General features: G+C 46.0%; 1 protein-coding gene across 2 annotated transcripts; it reads right to left on the bottom strand.

Moving 5' to 3' along the window:
• Positions 1-262: 262 nt before the first annotated feature.
• LOC142656562 (uncharacterized) lies at positions 263-21,045 on the bottom strand. Of its 2 annotated transcripts, XM_075831492.1 has the most exons (10): positions 20,990-21,045; positions 10,415-10,453; positions 10,265-10,327; positions 9,855-10,143; positions 9,402-9,593; positions 9,225-9,259; positions 4,445-4,474; positions 3,176-3,211; positions 3,044-3,079; positions 263-1,033 (listed from the first exon to the last, which is right to left on the bottom strand). In XM_075831492.1, the coding sequence occupies exons 2-10, from the start codon at positions 10,433-10,435 to the stop codon at positions 1,004-1,006; spliced, it is 732 nt and encodes a 243-aa protein (XP_075687607.1). In that variant the 5' UTR covers positions 10,436-10,453; positions 20,990-21,045; the 3' UTR covers positions 263-1,003. The 2 variants fall into 2 exon arrangements, with proteins under 2 accessions (XP_075687607.1, XP_075687608.1); XM_075831493.1 differs by lacking the exon at positions 3,176-3,211.
• Positions 21,046-23,704: the final 2,659 nt, after the last annotated feature.

Genomic DNA, 23,704 nt, shown 5'->3' with positions numbered 1-23,704 from the left:
CATTGACCACCAAGTAAAGGACCCCAGTGATGAATAATGATGGTGCGTGCGGTGGTGAGGTCGTTGGTCTGAGACATAGATGGGAATGATAAGGGTAAGCATTGTCTTTCATTGTTTTTCTTTAGGTGACTGGCCGGGCTGTCAGACGACCTTTACAACTGATTTCCATACAGCTAATTTGTTTCCATGGAACTGATATGGGATTAAACAATTTGCCTTCTAGACTGAGCGCAACACAAGAGACACTCACACACACGGCATCTTTGGAAATCTCTCTCATTTTATAAATGAAGCTCAGGATTGTACAGAATTGTAATCACTAATAACTGGATCTAGAAACCGACCACGAATACAATGACATACGATTAAAATATGGGGGAGAGGGTCCGCGATACAAAGTCTGAACATATACAGTACAAGAGTTGGCAGAATTTAGTAGAAATAAACTCTCTGCTAGTCTGTTAATAAGATGCAATAAACCTCGGACACATCAATAATGGGATCCTCTCAATATGAAGAAAACACCAGCCGAGCTCGTCACACGGCAGGTAAGAAGACAAAGGGCTCAAAAATAAACTATTCCCTCCAAAACATTTTAGATAAATTCTTAAACTGCGCAGAAATCCGCAGGGGATACAGGAGAAGATGAGAACAACTATAGGATCCTCGGGGATGAAACAAGTATCAAGAAATCCCAAAAGACAGCAACAAAAAATGTCAGAGTGATAATGGATGAACGCAACGTAGATATTGGGGTGAACTCATCTCCTCGTCAGTGAAGTTACAAATGATCAGTTTTCAATGTGGGGGTCAATAGAGTCAAAGGTTTCTTGTGTTCTTGTTCTATTGAGTGATGAGAAGACTGGAAACACCGTCACAAAGTCTACACAACATATTATATTATCATTTTTCTATTCAAAATGTTGGCATCTTCTTGGACAAATATCTTTCAACTGTCTTCAATAAAGTCCTGGACTTCTTAGTGCAGAATGCAGACATCTGGCTAGTAGGGAGGTTGTGGCGGAAGCAGCGGCTGAAAGACCAAAGAGAGCTCGATTATAGTTACAGTTGGCTTGTTCCATGACGTGTGTATTGTATATGACTGAGCTGAGATGTAATACATAAGAAGCATTGCCCTGAGCTGGGGGTAAGTGGAGATCTCAAGGTATGACGTATGGACGCAACTCAGATCTACATCCCAGATATCGGCAGCCCTCGTGTTCTCTGTCCATTCAATGTGGTATGGAGTTTAACCCTCAGAACGATGATAGGTCACATGTAAATTACAATGAAATATTGATCGCCACTCATGTAAATGGACAATCTCTACGGCTGCAGGGTTATTGTTCCACTTGTTAAATAAATTGATAAATGCAGCAATATCAACACTTGTCCGTCTCTTATTGGTGATCATTTTGTGTATCCAGCCTTTAAAGTGTTTTAATGAAAATACAGTAGTCCCTGACGCTGCCGCAAATGAAAATACATAAATACTTCTTGTCCCTCTTGATCTGTTGATTTGATGCTGGTGTGATGTCATCCGCAATGACATCAAATGACTGCAGCACCCGCAATGACATCACATGACTGCAGCATCCGCAATGACATCACATGACTGCAGTATCCGCAATGACATCACATGACTGCAGCATCCACAATGACATCACATGACTGCATCCACAATGACATCACATGACTGCAGCATCCACAATGACATCACATGACTGCAGCATCCACAATGACATCACATGACTGCAGCATCCACAATGACATCACATGACAGCAGCATCCACAATGACATCACATGACAGCAGCATCCACAATGACATCACATGACTGCAGCATCCGCAATGACATCACATGACTGCAGCATCCGCAATGACATCACATGACTGCAGCATCCGCAATGACATCACATGACTGCAGCATCCGCAATGACATCACATGACTGCAGCATCCACAATGACATCACATGACAGCAGCATCCACAATGACATCACATGACAGCAGCATCCACAATGACATCACATGACTGCAGCATCCACAATGACATCACATGACCGCAGCATCCTCAATTACATCACATGACTGCAGTATCCGCAATGACATCACATGACTGTAGCAGCCACAATGACATCACATGACAGCAGCATCCACAATGACATCACATGACTGCAGCATCCACAATGACATCACATGACTGCAGCATCCGCAATGACATCACATGACTGCAGCATCCACAATGACATCACATGACTGTAGCATCCGCAATGACATCACATGACTGCAGCATCCGCAATGACATCACATGACTGCAGCATCCGCAATGACATCACATGCCCGCAGCATCCACAATGACATCACATGACTGCAGCATCCACAATGACATCACATGACTGCAGCATCCACAATGACATCACATGCCTGCAGCATCCACAATGACATCACATGACTGCAGCATCCACAATGACATCACATGACTGCAGCATCCACAATGACATCACATGACTGCAGCATCCACAATGACATCACATGACTGTAGCATCCATAATGAAATAACATTGCACGGCTATTGCAGTCACATGACATTATTCTGGAGCTCATGTTATCTAAACTATGGCGCAGACTGGGGCACAATTTAGGTAAGAATATTACAGAGTTAATATTTTCTAATTTTGGGGGCAGTTCAGGGGGGATTAAGGTTAGAAAACAGAAGTTTGATTGGTTTTGGCTTTGATTAGTCACCAAATTTATCACGAGCGTTCAACATTTTCATCACCAAAAGCCGACGTGCTGTGAGACCAGTTCTGGCATTTGTGACATTTCATTAATTTGGTGACATTTCCGGCTACATTGAGCTGCTCCAGAAACTTCACCTTTCAGCAAATTGACATTAAACCCTGCAACAATTTTGAAATTTTGGCGCATGACCCGATTATGTTGAAACCGGAGTAGGAAGTGATAGAGGCTGATACTGCGGTGATCTCGGCCTCCACGACTGTTGTATAATCCGCTGATATACACCATGGGTCGGATACATCACCTCCTCCAGCTCTTCTGTCCCTCTTCTTCTAAATGTCTGGAAAACATAAAGATAACGGGGATCTTATTACGCAGCCTCAAAGAATAATCATCAGGAAACCAGAACTCAGATGTTTAATGACAAATATCTCACCAAATATCTTGTAAAACAGCAGAGGAGCTCAGCGACCTAGAAGAAGAAAATCCAACAGATCCCCTATCAGTGTCCCCCACGTACCAGTCATTCAGGTGGAGATTTCCAGCGGGTGCGATATCATTCACGGTCAATAATTAGGGACGAGCGGATTGATTCTACACAAAACAATTTGGCCCAAACTTCCCAAAAGTTCAGATTCAGCAAAATCTAAATATTTTGTTGTTCGAGGCACACGAATCGTGGAAAAATGGCGGCCATTGGCGAGTGCTGGCCGCCATTTTACCGATTAGAAAAAGTATCACATGACCTTATGCAGACTTGACCAAAATGCACTCTGGCTATCCATCCCTGCGGCACAGCCAATCTTGAGAGGTATGACATCACTAATGCTGACTTTTCGAGGGGTTTGCCCATTTATATATCATGTTTTTGGATAAGGGGATATATGACACTCACTAATATACTGTGCCCAGAAGTTCTTCCCCGTTTTATTTCATTTTAAAGCGCCATGCCCTAATTATTCAGGACACGACCCCGTCCATAAGCGTTTCCTACTATAATGCACTGCATCTGCGCTAGTTAAAAGCTTTGTACAACACTTCTATCTGCGCCTGCGCACCAGGAAACGAGCGTGGACGCAGTGCATTATAATAGGAGCGGCTGATGGACGAGGTCATGTCACCTTTCTCTCCATCAGTGGCGCTAATAAAACGGGGCAGAAGTTGTAGGCGCAGTATAGTAGTAAGTGTTGTGTATTCCCCTTAAACATTATATATGAAGGGGTTGGATAGAGTCCTAGAAGACAGCACCTGGGATTTATGGTGAAATTATTCGGACAGAATTGAATCAGATGAACAATTTGATCGAATAGAAATTCTCTGATCCCTGCTAATAAGTCAAGAAAAGTAGAGAAGAATTTGATAATTGTTTGTGGAGCAGAGGACATGTTGAGCCTCTTTTTGGGTGGAGCGGCTATACTTGAGCTGTTATTTGGGGATTAGGGCAGAGATGTGCAGGGGATCAGGCTGTATAGGTAGTTGTGGGAATTGTACAGATTATTCACTGGTCAATTAGCGGCCGGGGTGACAAAGAGGAGGACGAGGAGAAGTAGAAGAGACAAGCAGCAAAGTTCAGGATGAAATGGAGGGCAACAAGTCTGTATAATATTGGGCCGCAGAGGACGGAGTTACAGGAGTCTGAATATGATGGAATAAGTAACAGTCTGCACGTAACATCATCACAGATAATAAATATAATGGGACTTACATTGTTACAGGCCCAACCAATCATAGATAACTGGAAAGAGAAATACGGTCAGAGATCAACACAAGTTCTGAGCTTTGTTCTGGTACTGCATATATGTACTGAGCTTTGTTCTGGTGCTGTATATATATATGTATTGAGCTTTGTTCTGCTGCTGTATATATGTACTAATCTTGGTTCTGGTGCTGTATATATGTACTGAGCTTGGTTCTGGTGCTTTATATATGTACTGAGCTTTGTTCTGGGGCTGTATATATGTACTGAGCTTTGTTCTGGTGGTGTATATATGTACTGAGCTTAGTTCTGGTACTGTATATATGTACTGAGCTTAGTTCTGATGCTGTATATATGTACTGAGCTTAGTTCTGGTGCTGTATATATGTACTGAGCTTAGTTCTGATGCTGTATATGTGTACTGAGCTTTTTTCTGGTGCTGTATATGTGTACTGAGCTCTGTTCTGGTGCTGCATTTATGTACTGAGCTTTGTTCTGGTGCTGTATTTATGTACTGAGCTCTGTTCTGGTGCTGCATTTATGTACTGAGCTTGTTCTGGTGCTGTATTTATGTACTGAGCTCTGTTCTGGTGCTGCATTTATGTACTGAGCTTTGTTCTGGTGCTGTATATATGTACTGAGTTTGGTTTTGGTGTATTTATGTACTGAGCTTTGCTCTGGTGCTGTATATATGTATTGAGCTTTGTTCTGGTGCTGTAAATATGTACTGAGCTTTGTTCTGGTGCTGTATTTATGTACTGAGCTTGGTTCTGGTGCTGTATATATGTACTGAGCTTTGTTCTGGTATTGTATATATGAACTGTGCTTGTTCTGGTGCTGTATATATGTATTGAGCTTTGTTCTGGTGCTGTATATATGTACTGAGCTTTGTTCTGATGCTGTATATATGTACTGAGCTTGGTTCTGGTGCTGTATATATGTATGAGCTTGGTTATTGAGCTGTATATAAGTCAGAGCTTGGTTCTGGATCTGCAATTATATAGGATATATTTATAATAATAAAATTTCAGGGCAGAGGGAATTGTTTTAAATTCATTGTATATTTAATGGGAACTTGTCAGGCAGTTTTAACCCCTTGAACCGCCACCATGCGGTAATACAAGACCTGACAATATTTCCAGACATTCCCCGGTATGTTGTTTTCAGATGCAGAAAAATCTATAAAATCGTCTTTTAAAACGGCACACACTATATGCTAATTACTCATTAAAGGGTCATGGGGCGGTGCCGCTATCCTGAAGAGTCACATAGTCCTGCCTCCAAACCTATCTTTCCATGCTTGATTGACATCCCCCAGCTGATATATATCACTTTCACGGATGTACCATTGCTTTGTACAACTTGGGCACAGACCGTGCAACGAGGTGTACTCTGCCTGGCTGCACCGCGCATGCCTGTACAAGGCAATAACGTGTCCACAAGAGTTGGAGGAGGCTGCTAGTGATGTAGAACAGCCAGGGGGATGTCGATCAAGATCTGAGAGGCGCCATTTAAATCTTTGCCTCAGGCAGCAGAAAATCTAGAATCGGCCCTGCACACAGCACTGATCGCGCTGGTCGTGCTTCCAACTGTATCTGCGACCTAGGGATGCAGATACAGTTCAGTTCAATGCTGTGCCGCTTAGGTAGGCGCAAAGTAGTGACGTCATTGCACCTGTCTGCGCTGAGTCACTTACAGCACAGTGCAGAGGATGAGATGGACCCTCACCTATCGTGGAAACAGGGATAGGCAAATAATTATGTTATTATTTTTCCATTATACTGGGTATGGGAGGTGGGCTGATATGGTAGCTGCTGAGGGAGCGTTATGCTGTATGGGTTGCATTATACTGTATAGGACAGCTATGAGGGGCACTAAACTGCATGGAGGGGCATTATACTGTATGGGACATCTATGGGGGCATTATACTAAATGGGGTATTATACTTTATGGGGGCATTATACTGTATGTGGCAGCTGTGGAGGGCATTATACTGTATGGGACAGCTATGGGGGCATTATATTGTATGGGGGCAGCTATGAGGGGCATTATACTGTATGGGGGGCATTATAATGTATGGGACAGCTATGGGAGTATTATATTGCATGGGGGCATTATATTGTATGGGGGCAGCTATGAGGGGCATTATACTGTATGGGGGGCATTATAATGTATGGGACAGCTATGGGAGTATTATATTGTATGGGGGCATTATATTGTATAGAGCAGCTATGGGTGGCAATATACTGTGGGGGCAGCTATGGGGACATTATACTGTGGGGGCAGCTATGGGGGCATTATACTGTGAGGGGGCAGCTATGAAGGCCTTATGCTCTGTGGGGGCAGCTATGGTGGGCATTATAGTATGTAGTGGAATTATACTGTGGGGGCAGCTATGGGGAGGCATTATATTGTGGGGGCAGCCATAGGTGGCAACATACTATGGGGCAGCTATGGGGGCATTATACTGTGGGGGCAGCTATGGGGGCATTATTCTGTGCGGGGGAAACTATGGAGAGCATTATACTGTATGAGGCGGCTATGGGGGGCATTGTACTATGTAGTGAAATTATATCGGGGGGCAGCTATAGGTGGCAATATACTATGGTGGGCAGCTATGAAGGGCATTATACTGTGTGGAGGCAGCTATGGGGGCATTATACTGTGTGGGGGCAGCTATGGGGACATTATACTGTGTGGGGGCAGCTATGGGGACATTATACTATGTGGGGGCAGCTATGGGGCATTATACTGTGTGGAGGCAGCTATGGGGGCATTATACTGTGTGGAGGCAGCTATGGGGACATTATACTGTGGGGGCAGCTATGGGGGCATTATACTGTGTGGAGGCAGTTATGGGGGCATTATACTGTGTGGAGGCAGCTATGGGGACATTATACTGTGTGGAGGCAGCTATGGGGGCATTATACTGTGTGGAGGCAGCTATAGGTGGCAATATACTATGGTGGGCAGCTATGAAGGGCATTATACTGTGTGGGGGCAGCTATGGGGGCATTATACTGTGTGGGGGCAGCTATGGGGGCATTATACTGTGTGGGGGAAACTATGGGGGACATTATATTGTGGGGGCAGCTATGGGGGGCATTATACTTTGTGGGGGCAGCTATGGCGACATTATACTGTGGGGGCAGCTATGGGGGCATTATATTGTGTGGGGGGGCAGCTATGGGGGCATTATACTGTGGGTGCAGCTATGGGGACATTATACTGTTGGGGCAGCTATGGGGACATTATACTGTGGGGGCAGCTATGGGGGCATTATACTGTGAGGGGGCAGCTATGAAGGCCTTATGCTCTGTGGGGGCAGCTATGGTGGGCATTATAGTATGTAGTGGAATTATACTGTGGGGGCAGCTATGGGGAGGCATTATATTGTGGGGGCAGCCATAGGTGGCAACATACTATGGGGCAGCTATGGGGGCATTATACTGTGGGGGCAGCTATGGGGGCATTATTCTGTGCGGGGGAAACTATGGAGAGCATTATACTGTATGAGGCGGCTATGGGGGGCATTGTACTATGTAGTGAAATTATATCGGGGGGCAGCTATAGGTGGCAATATACTATGGTGGGCAGCTATGAAGGGCATTATACTGTGTGGAGGCAGCTATGGGGGCATTATACTGTGTGGGGGCAGCTATGGGGACATTATACTGTGTGGGGGCAGCTATGGGGACATTATACTATGTGGGGGCAGCTATGGGGCATTATACTGTGTGGAGGCAGCTATGGGGGCATTATACTGTGTGGAGGCAGCTATGGGGACATTATACTGTGGGGGCAGCTATGGGGGCATTATACTGTGTGGAGGCAGTTATGGGGGCATTATACTGTGTGGAGGCAGCTATGGGGACATTATACTGTGTGGAGGCAGCTATGGGGGCATTATACTGTGTGGAGGCAGCTATAGGTGGCAATATACTATGGTGGGCAGCTATGAAGGGCATTATACTGTGTGGGGGCAGCTATGGGGGCATTATACTGTGTGGGGGCAGCTATGGGGGCATTATACTGTGTGGGGGAAACTATGGGGGACATTATATTGTGGGGGCAGCTATGGGGGGCATTATACTTTGTGGGGGCAGCTATGGCGACATTATACTGTGGGGGCAGCTATGGGGGCATTATATTGTGTGGGGGGGCAGCTATGGGGGCATTATACTGTGGGTGCAGCTATGGGGACATTATACTGTTGGGGCAGCTATGGGGGCATTATACTGTGTGGGGGGGCAGCTATGGTGGCATTATACTGTGTGGGCAGCTATGGCAGCATTATACTGTGGTGGGCTGCTATGGCAGCATTATACTGTGGTGGGCTGCTATGGGGGCATTATACTGCGGGGGCAGATATTGGGAGCATTATACTGTGGGGGAATTCATGGGGTCTGTCGGGCAAGGCGGCTGAGCATAGGCATGTGCAGGGGTCTAGTGGTGTTGGGAAGAGGTAAGGGGTCCCAAGCTGAATTCTTGCACCAGGACCCATGAGCCTTTAGCAATGCCAAATCTGTAGGTGGCTTTACAAGCTGCTACTCAGAGGTTGAGAATAAAGAACAGAACAGCTGTCACCTGCAGCCTCTCCATTCTCCTCCCTCTGCCTTCCTGGCTTGTTTCAGCTTTATGTCTGCTCATTTCCCTGTCTACACGTCTGTTTGTACCCCCTAAGAATGTTTGTATCCTAAAAGTTTCCCTGTGAAGCCTATAGAGGTGCATATTTGTGTGACAATGGATTCTAGTGACAATGTTTTTTTCGTATTTGTTGCATTTTTACCAGATAACACCAGCAATTCACTGCACTCCATGACTCTGTAAGAGAGAAGAACAAGTCAATGAAGACCCCACGACTTGTTTCTCTGGGGCTTACACTGGAACCTTCTCATTATGGTGTTACAGTAGAGCCCCATCTGTCCACAATCTCTCGTGCGTGGGAATCAGCGCTGTTACTTACGGGCAGAGATGAGGGCTCGGATCTGCTGAAGCTTCTTGTCCAGTAGCTGCGGCTGCCTCTTATCGTTGCTGGTGACCAGTACCAAGTCATGGGAGTATTTCATGATATCAGGCTGGTGTTGCAGAATGCGGCGTTTCTCCTCAGAGTCGCCCATCTCCAGGTCATCCACAATCACAATAACTTTTTCCCTGCCTTAAAATTAAAGCTCAGATTAAAGCCACAGGGTCAGAGCAAACGGTTCAGTGGTTTTACAGCTCAACTCATTACTATACAGACAGGTCCAACCATTGGGACTAACAACCATTACAGAGATCTCGAGCCCCCGTAGATCATCTAACATTGTCACTGATGATAATCACAGGGTTAATTTTACAGGAAGATGCCCCATTGATCACAGCTGGCCAGCGCTACAGTGTGACAGTAAATACAATTATGGCCTTGACCAGACTCTACCTTTAGAATTAAACATGAACTTCAGCTGCTCATCGTAGAGGGAGTCCGTCACGTTGGTGATGTTGATTCTTCCGCGGTTCTTTGTGTGATACAGAATGGTGAAGTCACATTGTTGGACGACTTCTCTGAAGACATTCTCCTCTCTGTTTGATATGTATATGGCCCTGGAATTCTTCACAACATTTCTAAACATGGAGGAATTCAAGGCCCTCAATAGCCACTCATATTCTTCAGAAGCCGAGCGAGAGAAAATCCCAACAACACGACGGGAGGAAAAGGGCCAACAAATCTGTCCAGTGAAATACAATATTAATAACAACAACCAAAATAACTATAATAATAATAATAATAATAATGACAATAATAATAATAACAACCCTAATGACCAATAAGAAGTGCCTCATCCTTACCAGAGAGAACATACATTTTATCACCATCCCCAAAAGAGCACATGGGAATAAGATTAATGAGATCTGAGGAGAGAAGACCACAGCAATGATGAGTAAAACTGGCCATAAGCTTCAGGTGACAGGGGACACAGACAGGACCACACAGCTTACCAGGCTGGTGAAGCAGGACATGATGAAGTGTCCAGTGTCCTATAGAAAGAGGAAAAAAATAACCTGAGGCTCAGAATTAACCCTCTTATTAGAGATCATCATTCTAGAACTTCTCTAGAGCTGCCCCTGCGTGTTATGTGGAGATGTAAGAGAATCATATCAGAATGTTATTAATGTAGACGAAGCTGTCTCACTACAGAGAGAAATATTCCTGTGCTTGCCTGGATTTCCTCCTACATGCAGGGAGGAACCACTGGAGAAGTAAGAAACCACTGGGCAACGCTGGAGAAGTGAGGAACAACTGGACAACACTGGAGAAGTCAGAAACCACTGGGCAATGCTGGAGAAGGGAGGAATCACTGGACAACACTGGAGAAGTCAGAAACCACTGGGCAATGCTGGAGAAGTGAGGAATCACTGGACAACACTGGAGAAGTCAGAAACCACTGGGCAATGCTGGAGAAGGGAGGAATCACTGGACAACACTGGAGAAGTCAGAAACCACTGGGCAATGCTGGAGAAGTGAGGAATCACTGGACAACACTGGAGAAGTAAGAAACCACTGGGCAATGCTGGAGAAGTGAGGAATCACTGGACAACAATAGGGAACTGAGGAACTACTGGACAAAGCTAGAGAAGTGAAGAACGACTGGACATCATTGGAGAAGTGAGGAACAACTGGACAATACTGGAGAAGTGAGAAACTACTGGACAACACTGGAGAAGTGAGAAACCACTGGGCAACGCTGGAGAAGTGAGGAACCACTGGACAACACTGGAGAAGTGAGGAACCACTAGGCAATGCTGGAGAAGTGAGGAACCACTGGACAATGCTGGAGAAGTGAGGAACCACTAGGCAATGCTGGAGAAGTGATGAATCACTAGACAACACTGGAAAAGTGATGAACTACTGGACAACACTGGAGAAGTGAGGAACCACTAGGCAATGCTGGAGAAGTGAGGAACCACTGGGCAATGCTGGAGAAGTGAGGAATCACTAGACAACACTGGAAAAGTGATGAACTACTGGACAACACTGGAGAAGTGAGGAACCACTAGGCAATGCTGGAAAAGTGAGGACTCACTGGACAACACTGAAGAAGTGAGGAACCACTGGGCAATGCTGGAGAAGTGAAAAATGACTGGACAATACTGGAGAAGTGAGAAACCACTGGGTAACGCTGGAGAAGTGAGGAACCACTGGACAACACTGGAGAAGTGAGGAACTACTAGGCAATGCTGGAGAAGTGAGGAACCACTAGGCAATGCTGGAGAAGTGAGGAATCACTAGACAACACTGGAAAAGTGATGAACTACTGGACAACACTGGAGAAGTGAGGAACCACTAGGCAATGCTGGAGAAGTGAGGAACCACTGGACAATGCTGGAGAAGTGAGGAACCACTAGGCAATGCTGGAGAAGTGAGGAATCACTAGACAACACTGGAAAAGTGATGAACTACTGGACAACACTGGAGAAGTGAGGAACCACTAGGCAATGCTGGAGAAGTGAGGAACCACTGGGCAATGCTGGAGAAGTGAGGAATCACTAGACAACACTGGAAAAGTGATGAACTACTGGACAACACTGGAGAAGTGAGGAACCACTAGGCAATGCTGGAAAAGTGAGGACTCACTGGACAACACTGAAGAAGTGAGAAACCACTGGGCAATGCTGGAGAAGTGAAAAACGACTGGACAATACTGGAGAAGTGAGAAACCACTGGGCAACGCTGGAGAAGTGATAAACCACTGGGCAACGCTGGAGAAGTGAGAAACCACTGGACAACACTGGAGAAGTGAGAAACCACTGGGCAACGCTGGAGAAGTGATAAACCACTGGGCAACGCTGGAGAAGTGAGGAACCACTGGACAACACTGGAGAAGTGAGGAACCACTAGGCAACGCTGGAGAAGTGAGGAACCACTAGAAAACACTGGAGAAGTGAGGAACCACTAGGCAACGCTGGAGAAGTGAGGAACCACTGGACAACACTGGAGAAGTGAGGAACCACTAGGCAACGCTGGAGAAGTGAGGAACCACTGGACAATGCTGGAGAAGTGAGGAATCACTAGACAACACTGGAGAAGTGAGGAATCACTGGACAACACTTAAGAAGTGAGGAACTACGGGACAACGCTAGAGAAGTGAGGAATGACTGGACAACACTGGAGAAGTGAGGAAACACTGAGCAACACTGGGAGAAGTGAGAAACCACTGGACAACGCTGGAGGTGAGGAACCACTGGACAACACTGGTGAAGTGAGAAACCACTGGGCAATGGTGGAGAAATGAGAAATCACTGTACAACACGGGAGAAGTGAGGAACTACTGGACAATGCTAGAAAAGTGAGGAATAACTAGACATCATTGGAGAAGTGAGGAACCCCTGGAAAACACTGGAGAAGTGAGGAACCACTGGGCAATGCTGGAGAAGTGAACAACCATTGGACAACACAGGAGAAGTGAGGAATCACTGGGCAACGCCGGAGAAGTGAGGAATCACTGGACAACACTGGAGAAGTAAGAAACCACTGGACAACACTGGAGAAGTGAGGAATCACCGGACAATACTGGGGAACTGAGGAACTACTGGACAACCTTAGAGAAGTGAGGAGCCACTGGACAACAATGGAGAAGTGAGGAACCACTGGATAACGCTGGAGAAGTGAGGAACCACTGGACAACACTGAAGAAGTGAGAAACTACTGGACAATGCTAGAAAAGTGAGGAACCACTGGGCAGCGCTGGAGAAGTGAGGAACCACTGAACATCACTGAAGAAGTAAGAAACAACTGGTCAACACTGCAGAAGTGAGGAACCACTGGACAATGCTAGAGAAGTAAGAAACTACTGGACAATGCTAGAGAAGTAAGAAACTACTGGTCAACACTAGAGAAGTGAGGTACCACTGGACATCTGGGATGAAACATTAACACTTTCACCAGCCTAAACCACGAGAATTACTATTAACTCTTCACTAAACTAGACCACCAGGAATGTTATCTTTATCCCCTTCAATGCCCTGGGCCACCAGGAGATTTATTATTAACCTTTCACCAACCTAGACCCCAATAAAGGTTGCTCTTATCTTCTTTATTGACCTAGACCACCAGGAGAATTGCTAATAACCTCCACTATCCTAGACCATCTGGAATGTTACCCTTATCTTTTTCACTGACGTGGACCACCAGGAGAATTATTATTAACCCACCCTTTACTACCCTAGACCATGAGAAATGTTACCCTTATCCCCCTTCATTGCCCTAGACCACCAGGAGGATTATTATTAACCCTTCACCAACCACGTCACCAGGAATGTTACCCTTATCCTCTTTGCTGCCCTTGACACCCAGGAGAATTGATACTACCCCTTTACCACCTTAGACCACAAGAAATGTTACCTCAATCCCATTTACTATTTTAGACCAATGGAGAAAGTACTATTAACCCTTCGCAATCCTAGATCACCAGGATAATCATTATTATTAACACTTCACCATCTTAGATCAACACAGAATTAGTAATAACCCATTATTACCCTACACAACTAGTGTAATTATCATTAAGCCTTCACCATCCCAGAACTACAGAGAGGAAATGTATTAACCTTTACACCACCACAGATTACCATGGACGTTTCATTTAGCCCCTAAAACACCCCAGATCACTAGAAATAGTTAAAATGAACGTTTAAGACATTTTGCAGCATACATTTCATCGTACCAACACTTTTATTATTCTTAGGTCCATATTTTTTCCTAGTCACCTCCCTACTTGGCTTGCTAACCCCAGTTCTCACTAAATTCCCACAAACACCTGCTTTATCCTACTCCCTATGCGCTGTATCTAACCCCGCTTGTGTATCCCTACCCTCCCTCCCGCCAGATCCTAGTTTAAGCCCTAATACACAGGACCATGTGTGCCGCCTGAGTCCCATCCGTGATCCTTGAAAAGATAGGACATGTTTCATGTTTCCACGGATGGGAGAGTCTGGTCCGTTTTCACGCATTCGATTCACCCACTAAAGTTAATGGGTCATTGAAAACCGCTCGGATGCCGTGAAAAATGACCCGAGTGACACTCGGATGTGGGCAAGAGGGCTAAAAGCCCTTCCAGCCGTCTAACCATTCTTTCCCAGCACAGCTTCCCATTCCCCATTTAGGTGCAGCCCCTCCCTACCTTCAGGACCGACGTTAGTGGGGTCAAACTGAACAATTGCTAAGGGCTCCAAACTCCAAGGAGGCCCCCTGGGGATCCAGGTCACCTTTCAACTGTATCCATACCCTCAGGACACGGATACCGTTACAACCTATGGCAGAGCAGGGATCTATAGGCGTCCTGCCCTGTCATCCTCTAGGCCACAGGCCGCTTTACAATAGAGCAAAATCGTGCAGTTTGCTCTGGAGCACTGATTTCACAGGCCACTTCTTGAGAACAGGGTAAGGTGTGTTTCGACCTGCAGGTTTGTGGACCCACTCTGCTACTCCACCAGTTTATTGTTGCTCAGGCACCAGGTGGATAGTGGAGGTGCCTTAAATAGTCCTGGGGCAACAGTGATTGGATAGGGGAATCTTGAATTCCTGAATACTGGCCCTTTAAGAGGAGGCCGGAGCACGCCAGCGCGCACTAGGGACGTTGCGGCCACAAGTAGAGGAAAACACTGACACCGGTGGCCTGGGAGAAAGGCAGAACCAGGTCGCTGGAGGAGGTACGAGACCAGGTGGCGGGGACGGCCGGCAGGAGTGGAACCCGTTAACGGTGTTACAAGGTGAGTAAAGGTTGTATTATTATCTGGGAAAAAAGTAAACACTACTGGCAATTAAGGGGCACTTGTGACTGTTAGGGGGCACTCGTGTCTATTAGGGGGCACTATTGGAAATTAGAGGGCACTATTAGCAGTTAGCTGCACTCATGGCTATAAGGGGGCACTTGTGAGTATTTGGGGGCACTATTGGTAATTAGGGACACTACTGGCTATTAGGGGGCAAGAGTTGCTATTGGGTTCACTTGTGGCTGTTAGGGAGCACCCATGGCTTTAAGGAGGCACTACTAGTTATTAAGGGGCACTACTGGCCAGGGGCGTAACTAGGAAAGACTGGGCCCCATAGCAAACTTTTGACTGGGGCCCCCCCTCCCCTGGGTGTCACACAACCCCCCCCCTTGTAGATAGTGCCTTTTTTACAGCCCCCTCTGTAGATAACGCCACACAGTGCTCCTCTGTAGATAACGCCATACAGTCCCCCCCTGTAGATAACGCCACACAGTCCCCCCTGTAGATAACGCCACGCAGTCCTCTTCTGTAGATAAAGCCACACAGTCCCCCTGTAGACTGTATGGCGTTATGTACAGGGGGGACTGTATGGCGTTATGTACAGGGGGGACTGTATGGCGTTATCTACAGGGGGGGCTGTATGGCGTTATCTACAGGGGGACTGTATGGCGTTATCTACAGGGGGGGCTGTGTGGCGTTATCTACAGGGGGGACTGTGTGGCCTTATCTACAGGGGGGCTGTATGGCGTTATCTACAGGGGGACTGTATGGCGTTATCTACAGGGGGGCTGTATGGCGTTATCTACAGGGGGGTCTGTATGGTGTTATCTACAGGGGGGGCTGTATGACGTTATCTACAGGGGGGACTGTATGGCGTTATCTACAGGGGGGACTGTATGGCATTATCTACAGGGGGACTGTATGGTGTTATCTACAGGGGGGGCTGTATGGTGTTATCTACAGGGGGGGCTGTATGGCGTTATCTACAAGGGGGGGGCTGTATGGTGTTATCTACAGGGGGGCTGTATGGCATTATCTACAGGGGGGGCTGTATGGTGTTATCTACAGGGGGGGCTGTATGGTGTTATCTACAGGGGGGGCTGTATGGTGTTATCTACAGGGGGGACTGTATGGCATTATCTACAGGGGGACTGTATGGCGTTATCTACAGGGGGCTGTATGGTGTTATCTACAGGGGGGGCTGTATGGCGTTATCTACAGGGGGGACTGTATGGCGTTACCTACAGGGGGCTGTAAGGCGTTATCTACAGGGGGCTGTATGGTGTTATCTACAGGGGGTCTGTATGGCATTGTGAAGGATGATTTATTTGCTTATATTCTCTGTATGAAATTACATTGTGAATTATCAAGCAGGAGGCCGAATTACTAAGATATGTATTATGTGAAAGTGATGATAATGTTTAAATGATTTAGTTTCATGCAGCAGCGTCTTGTCTGGAGTTCCCACCTTGGTTCTTTTGTAGTGAATAAGAAAGACATTGTTCCTTTAATACAAGTAATGTTGATTTCGTATGTTTTATCTTTGACCTTGGTTCCCATGCGAAGATGGACAGGGAGTGAGATGGGAGTGAGATGGGGGGATGGCAAGTATGCGTGAGGGAAGGTCTCCCCCCCATCTCCACGAGGACATTCTGTCCAAAAGAGAGATAAGAAACCTGTAAACATAATGTCTGAAGAATTATAATGATGTATTTTATTGTATGCTTTTTACTGAATAACAAATATTGTTACATTGTCTCGGATTGGTTTACCTCAAGCCTACACCCCTTCTGAATTTCAGTTTAACAGTTTGAGTTTGGTAATAAATCCTTCAGATGAGAATTTTGAACATTTCAGCGTGACTGTGTGTTTTCTTCTCGTCTCTCGATATATATCGGTGAAATATCCTAATTAGGATTCTGACTAATGGAGTCTGGCCTTGAGAGTCTGTTGGGACTCGTATAAATTTCAGTCTAATATATTTTGAGTGATGGATTTCCACGACAGCATTATCTACAGGGGGGCTGTATGGCGTTATCTACAGGGGGCTGTATGGTGTTATCTACAGGGGGGGCTGTATGGCGTTATCTACAGGGGGGCTGTATGGCGTTATCTACAGAGGGGGCTTTCAGTCCCCCGTTCTCCCTATCAATGCCAGCGATCACACATGTATCCCCTGTCCTGTGTATATCCTGTGTATGTCCTGTGGAGATCCTGTGGAGAGAGGATACATGTCTTTTGTTTAATGGCAGAGCGGGGAGATACCTCCCTGCTCTGCCGTAGTGTTCAGTGGCGTCCTGCTGTAGCAGCTATAGCGGCTGCTATCGGAGCCTGCGGCCATGGTGGGGGCCCGTGCCAGCGGGCGACACGGGCCCCCTCATGCCGCGGGCCCGTTGCAGTCGCTACGGCTGCTACGGCGGTAGTTACGCCACTACTGGCTGTTGGGCAGCACAATGGGCTATAAGGGAGCAGAGTTGGCTAATAGGAGGCAAAATCGGCAATTAGGCGGCACAATTAGCTGTTAGGGGCAGTACTGTTAGGGGGCCCTATTGGCTATTAAGGAGCACTACTGATTGTTAGGGGGCACTCGTGGCTATAAGGGGCCACTCGTGGCTGTTAGAAGCACTCGTGGCTGTAAGGGGCATTTTTGTCTGTAAGGGGCACTGCTGGTTATTAGAAGGCACAATTGGCTATTAGACGGAATAAAAGTCTGTTAGGAAACACTACCGGTGGTTGTAATGACCGTGGTCGCTGGCCGCAAACTCCTCTCATCCTGCCGACGCCTTCCTCTCCAGAGATGCCAGCACATGCGGCCGTCCTCTCCCGCAGTGACCACTAGGGTGCGCGCGCGAGCTCAGTCCCGGCTTTAAAGAGCCAGAGTACACACAAGTGTAAGATTGAACTGATCGCTCCCATATTACGCTGGACTATAAGAAGGGCCCTGCCCCTTCCTTCATTACCTGAGCGTTGTTGTGTTTTCCCGTGTCAGTCTAGCAAATGGTCCTTTAGTGTTTTCAAGTTCCCAGTGTTCCCGTACCTGCTACCTGTATCCTGTATCTCAGGCTACCTTGTTCCTGTGCCTTAAAGAGTTGAAGTCGTGTTGTACCACCGGTCTGTCTGCTGTGTTACACCACGCCTGGTGTCTGCCGCCAAGGTCCCATCTGAGCCTAGTCATCGCTACTGTCTGAACCACCACAGGTACCCTTGCTTGAACTATAGACTTTACTTGGTACTCTGTATTGGCCAGATACTATCCCGCAACGGCGGTACGGCCCAGTGGGTCCACATACCCACAGATCGTGACAGCGGTTAGAGGCACTACTGACTTTTAGGAGGCACTGTTGTCTATCAGGGGGCACTACGAACTGTTAGGTGTACGACTCGCTATTAGGGGCACTACTGGTAATTTGGAGGCACTATTCACTATGAGGGGAACTACTGTCTGTTAGTGGCACTACTGGTAATTAGTGGCACTATTGACAATAAAGGCACTGCTGGATGTTTGGGGCACTGCTGGCTGTTAGGGGACACTATTCCCTATAAGGGGGCTCAAAGGTTGGCAATAATACTATGTGGGGTCACAAAGAGTGTTGTTATTAAGGTCTTTGGGAAGAAAGAGGTTTTTATTAATAATAATACCCCCTTTGTGCCCCAACATAGTCAATATAATGCCCTTTGTGCCCTCCACAAAATAAAAAGGCCCACCTTTAATATTTTCTAGTGTTCACAAAGTGGGCATTACTTGGTAGGAGGCACAATGGTGGGCATTATTAGTGTGGGGCCTGAAAGTGGCACTATTACAATGTGTGGCCTCTGGGATTATCATTATTACTGTGTGTGGGCACTATCACCGTGTGGGGTTTGGATAGGAGCACTCTTACTTTGTGGAGCACATAGGGGGGCACTTTTACTCTGTGTAACACTGTTACCATCTGTGGCGCTGTAACCGACAGAGAAGTCAGCCCAGCTCTCCATGAACCCAAACCCTTCCTTCCTGCACCAATTTGTTAGCCCCCTTATTTAACGCCCTAATTTCCCGCTGTCAGAGACACGCAGGACCCGCTGTCACCGGACCCGTCAGTCCCTGTAAAGTCACACCTCTAACCCCGCCCTATCCCCACCCATACGCACCATAGTACATCATAGAACTGTATTAAAAAGAAGGGGGTCTCAGAGGGGGCTCCTGCACTGTGAAGCATTAATGACATGTCCAGGACACATGACATAAGATGGGACTCCCCTTTAACCCGTTAGTGACCGTCAATGCTCCTTTTCACGGCGGCCACTAGTGGGCTTTATTCCGATGCATACTCCTCTTCACGGCGCTGCATCAGAATAAGTAAATAGCGCAAGAAGCCGTTAAATCTCCCCGCTCTGGAAGCAGCCCTGCTCGAATGGGCGACATCGATATCAGTATCATTCTCGCCAGTTTAGCTCCTCAGAATCGGCGCTTAATAGCAAGCGCCGCCTCTCAGTGGTTTTGGAGAGAAGGAGGGAGCTCCCCCTCATCCCACCGGCAATAAGATCGCAGGATGTCGGTGGTTTCTATGGCAGCCGGGCGGCCTAATCAATCCCCCAGGTCTGCCACTAGTTATGCCTGCCAGAGGCCTAGCAGATGCCTGTCCGTTTTACATGGACAGGCATAATACACTGTGTTATAAATGTGATCGGAGAATCGCAGTGAAGTCCGCTGGTGGGACTAGTAAAAAAGTAAAAACAAAAGTTTAATAAAAATAATTTAAAAAAAATATGGTTATCCCCTTACAAAATACTTTATTATTAAAAAAAGTAGTAACCAAGTTACACAAATTTTGGATCCCCGCGCCCGTAACGACCCCGACTATAGAGCTATGACATTATTTAACCCGCACGGTGAACGCCGTAAAAAAATAAAAATAAAAGCAATCCAAAAATTGCTGTTTTCTGTGAATCCAGCCTTAAAAAAATGTGAGAAAAAGTGATCAAAAAGTCCCATTTACTCCAAAATTGTACCAATAAAAACTACAAGTCGTCCCGCAAAAAAAATAAATAAAAAAAAAAGCCCTCAAACAACCGCATCGGTAGAAAAATAAAAAGGTTACGGCTCTTGAAAAATGGAGACACAAAAACAAATCATTTTGAAAAAAAAAGTGTTTTTACTGTAAAAGAAGTAAAACATACAAAATCTATACAAGTTTAGTATCGTTGCAATCGCAACAACCCGCTGAATAAAGTTATTGTGTTATTTATATCACACGGTAAACGGCGTAGATTTAGGACGCAAAAAAAGTGTGGCAAAATTGCTGGTTTTTTTCTATTCCCCCCAAAAAAAGTTAATAAAAGTTAATCAGTAAATTCCATGTACCCCAAAATGCTGCTATTAAAAATGACATCTTGTCCCGCAAAAAACAAGACATTATACAACGATGTCAACATAAATATAAAAACAGTTATAGCTCTTTGAATGAGACGATGAAAAACGTAAAAAACAGCTTAGTCATTAGGGCCCAAAATAGGCCGGTCACTGAGGGGTTAAGAGGTTAAAACTGAATGAAAATACAAAAAAAAGTAAGAATGTAGATACAATGTAACAACATAACACCCGGAAAGAGCCCTCCCCCTTCCCCCCCCCCCCGCTTTATACACTGAGCTACGAGGTTCAGAAGATCAACCATCCATGTATATCTATAGCCCCCGACACAAACTGCAGCCCAACACTGGACATCCTCCTCATCCTCATCACCACCATCATCCTCATCATCACCACCATCATCCTCATCATCACCATCATCGTCCTCATTGCTGTCATTATTTTATACTCACACTGAACTTCCATTTTCTTGAGTTTTAACAATTGAGATGAAGAAAGAAAGTGAAAGTGTGAAGAACGGAAACTACGAGAGAACAAGGTTCATCCACCCACACTACTCCACCCAACATCCTCAGCATGCTCCCTATTGTTCTCTGTTATCAGATATGTCAGGCTGGGGGAGGATGACTGTAGGACAGGAGAAAACAATCTATTGCTCTCTGTTATCAGACATGTCAGACTGGGGGAGGATGACTGTAGGACAGGTGAATACAATCTATTGTTCTCTGTTATCAGACATGTCAGGCTGGGGGAGGATGACTGTAGGACAGGTGAATACAATCTATTGTTCTCTGTGATCAGACATGTCAGGCTGGGGGAGGATGACTGTAGGACAGGTGAATACAATCTATTGTTCTCTGTTATCAGACATGTCAGACTGGGGGGAGGATGACTGTAGGACAGGATAATACAATCTATTATTCTCTGTTATCAGACATGTCAGGCTGGGGGAGGATGACTGTAGGACAGGTGAATACAATCTATTATTCTCTGTTATCAGACATGTCAGGCTGGGGGAGGATGACTGTAGGACAGGTGAATCTAATCTATTGTTCTCTGTTATCAGACATGTCAGGCTGGGAGGAGGATGACTGTAGGACAGGTGAATACAATCTATTGTTCTCTGTTATCAGACATGTCAGGCTGGGGGAGGATGACTGTAGGACAGGTAAATACAATCTATTGTTCTCTGTTATCAGACATGTCAGGCTGGGGGAGGATGACTGTAGGACAGGTGAATACAATCTATTGTTCTCTGTTATCAGACATGTCAGGCTGGGAGGAGGATGACTGTAGGACAGGTGAATACAATCTATTGTTCTCTGTTATCAGACATGTCAGGCTGGGGGAGGATGACTGTAGGACAGGTGAATACAATCTATTGTTCTCTGTTATCAGACATGTCAGGCTGGAGAGGATGACTGTAGGACAGGTGAATACAATCTATTGTTCTCTGTGATCAGACATGTCAGGCTGGGGGAGGATGACTGTAGGACAGGTGAATACAATCTATTGTTCTCTGTTATCAGACATGTCAGACTGGGGGGAGGATGACTGTAGGACAGGTGAATACAATCTATTGTTCTCTGTTATCAGACATGTGAGGCTGGGGGAGGATGACTGTAGGACAGGTGAATACAATCTATTGTTCTCTGTTATCAGACATGTCAGGCTGGGGAGGATGACTGTAGGACAGGTGAATACAATGTATTGTTCTCTGTTATCAGACATGTCAGGCTGGGGAGGATGACTGTAGGACAGGTGAATACAATCTATTGTTCTCTGTTATCAGACATGTCAGGCTGGAGGAGGATGACTGTAGGACAGGAGAATACAATCTATTGTTCTCTGTTATCAGACATGTCAGGCTGGGGGAGGATGACTGTAGGACAGGTGAATACAATCTATTGTTCTCTGTTATCAGACATGTCAGGCTGGGGGAGGATGACTGTAGGACAGGTGAATACAATCTATTGTTCTCTGTTATCAGACATGTCAGGCTGGAGAGGATGACTGTAGGACAGGTGAATACAATCTATTGTTCTCTGTGATCAGACATGTCAGACTGGGGGAGGATGACTGTAGGACAGGAGAATACAATCTATAATTCTCTGTTATCAGACATGTCAGGCTGGGGGAGGATGACTGTAGGACAGGTGAACACAATCTATTATTCTCTGTTATCAGACATGTCAGGCTGGGGGAGGATGACTGTAGGACAGGTGAATACAATCTATTGTTCTCTGTTATCAGACATGTCAAGCTGGGGGAGGATGACTGTAGGACAGGTGAATACAATCTATTGTTCTCTGTTATCAGACATGGCAGGCTGGGGGAGGATGACTGTAGGACAGGTGAATACAATCTATTGTTCTCTGTTATCAGACATGGCAGGCTGGGGGAGGATGACTGTAGGACAGGTGAATACAATCTATTGTTCTCTGTTATCAGACATGTCAGGCTGGGAGAGGATGACTGTAGGACTGGAGAATACAATCTATTGTTCTCTGTTATCAGACATGTCAGGCTGGGGGAGGATGACTGTAGGACAGGTGAATACAATCTATTGTTCTCTGTTATCAGACATGTCAAGCTGGGGGAGGATGACTGTAGGACAGGAGAATACAATCTATTGCTCTCTGTTATCAGACATGTCAGACTGGGGGGAGGATGACTGTAGGACAGGTGAATACAATCTATTATTCTCTGTTATCAGACATGTCAGGCTGGGGGAGGATGACTGTAGGACAGGTGAATATAATCTATTGTTCTCTGTTATCAGACATGTCAGGCTGGGAGGAGGATGACTGTAGGACAGGTAAATACAATCTATTGTTCTCTGTTATCAGACATGTCAGGCTGGGGGAGGATGACTGTAGGACAGGTGAATACAATCTATTGTTCTCTGTTATCAGACATGGCAGGCTGGGGGAGGATGACTGTAGGACAGGTGAATACAATCTATTGTTCTCTGTTATCAGACATGTCAGGCTGGGAGAGGATGACTGTAGGACTGGAGAATACAATCTATTGTTCTCTGTTATCAGACATGTCAGGCTGGGGGAGGATGACTGTAGGACAGGTGAATACAATCTATTGTTCTCTGTTATCAGACATGTCAAGCTGGGGGAGGATGACTGTAGGACAGGAGAATACAATCTATTGCT

Source organism: Rhinoderma darwinii, chromosome 6 (assembly GCF_050947455.1).
Source record: "Rhinoderma darwinii isolate aRhiDar2 chromosome 6, aRhiDar2.hap1, whole genome shotgun sequence".
Lineage (NCBI taxonomy): Eukaryota > Metazoa > Chordata > Amphibia > Anura > Rhinodermatidae > Rhinoderma > Rhinoderma darwinii.
Note: the sequence above shows the minus strand (reverse complement) of the source record. Positions and strands in the feature narration are given on the sequence as shown.

What these genes read in the sequence shown, in the direction of transcription:
- LOC142656562 (XM_075831492.1), bottom strand. Translation starts at nt 10,435, where the DNA reads ATGTCCTGCTTCACCAGCCTG. An exon ending in CCGAGCCCTCATCTCTGCCC is followed by an intron (nt 9,260 to 9,401) that starts GTAAGTAACAGC and finishes TCTCTCTTACAG; the next exon opens with AGTCATGGAGTGCAGTGAAT. An exon ending in TGAATTGCTGGTGTTATCTG is followed by an intron (nt 4,475 to 9,224) that starts GTAAAAATGCAA and finishes TTCTCTTTCCAG; the next exon opens with TTATCTATGATTGGTTGGGC.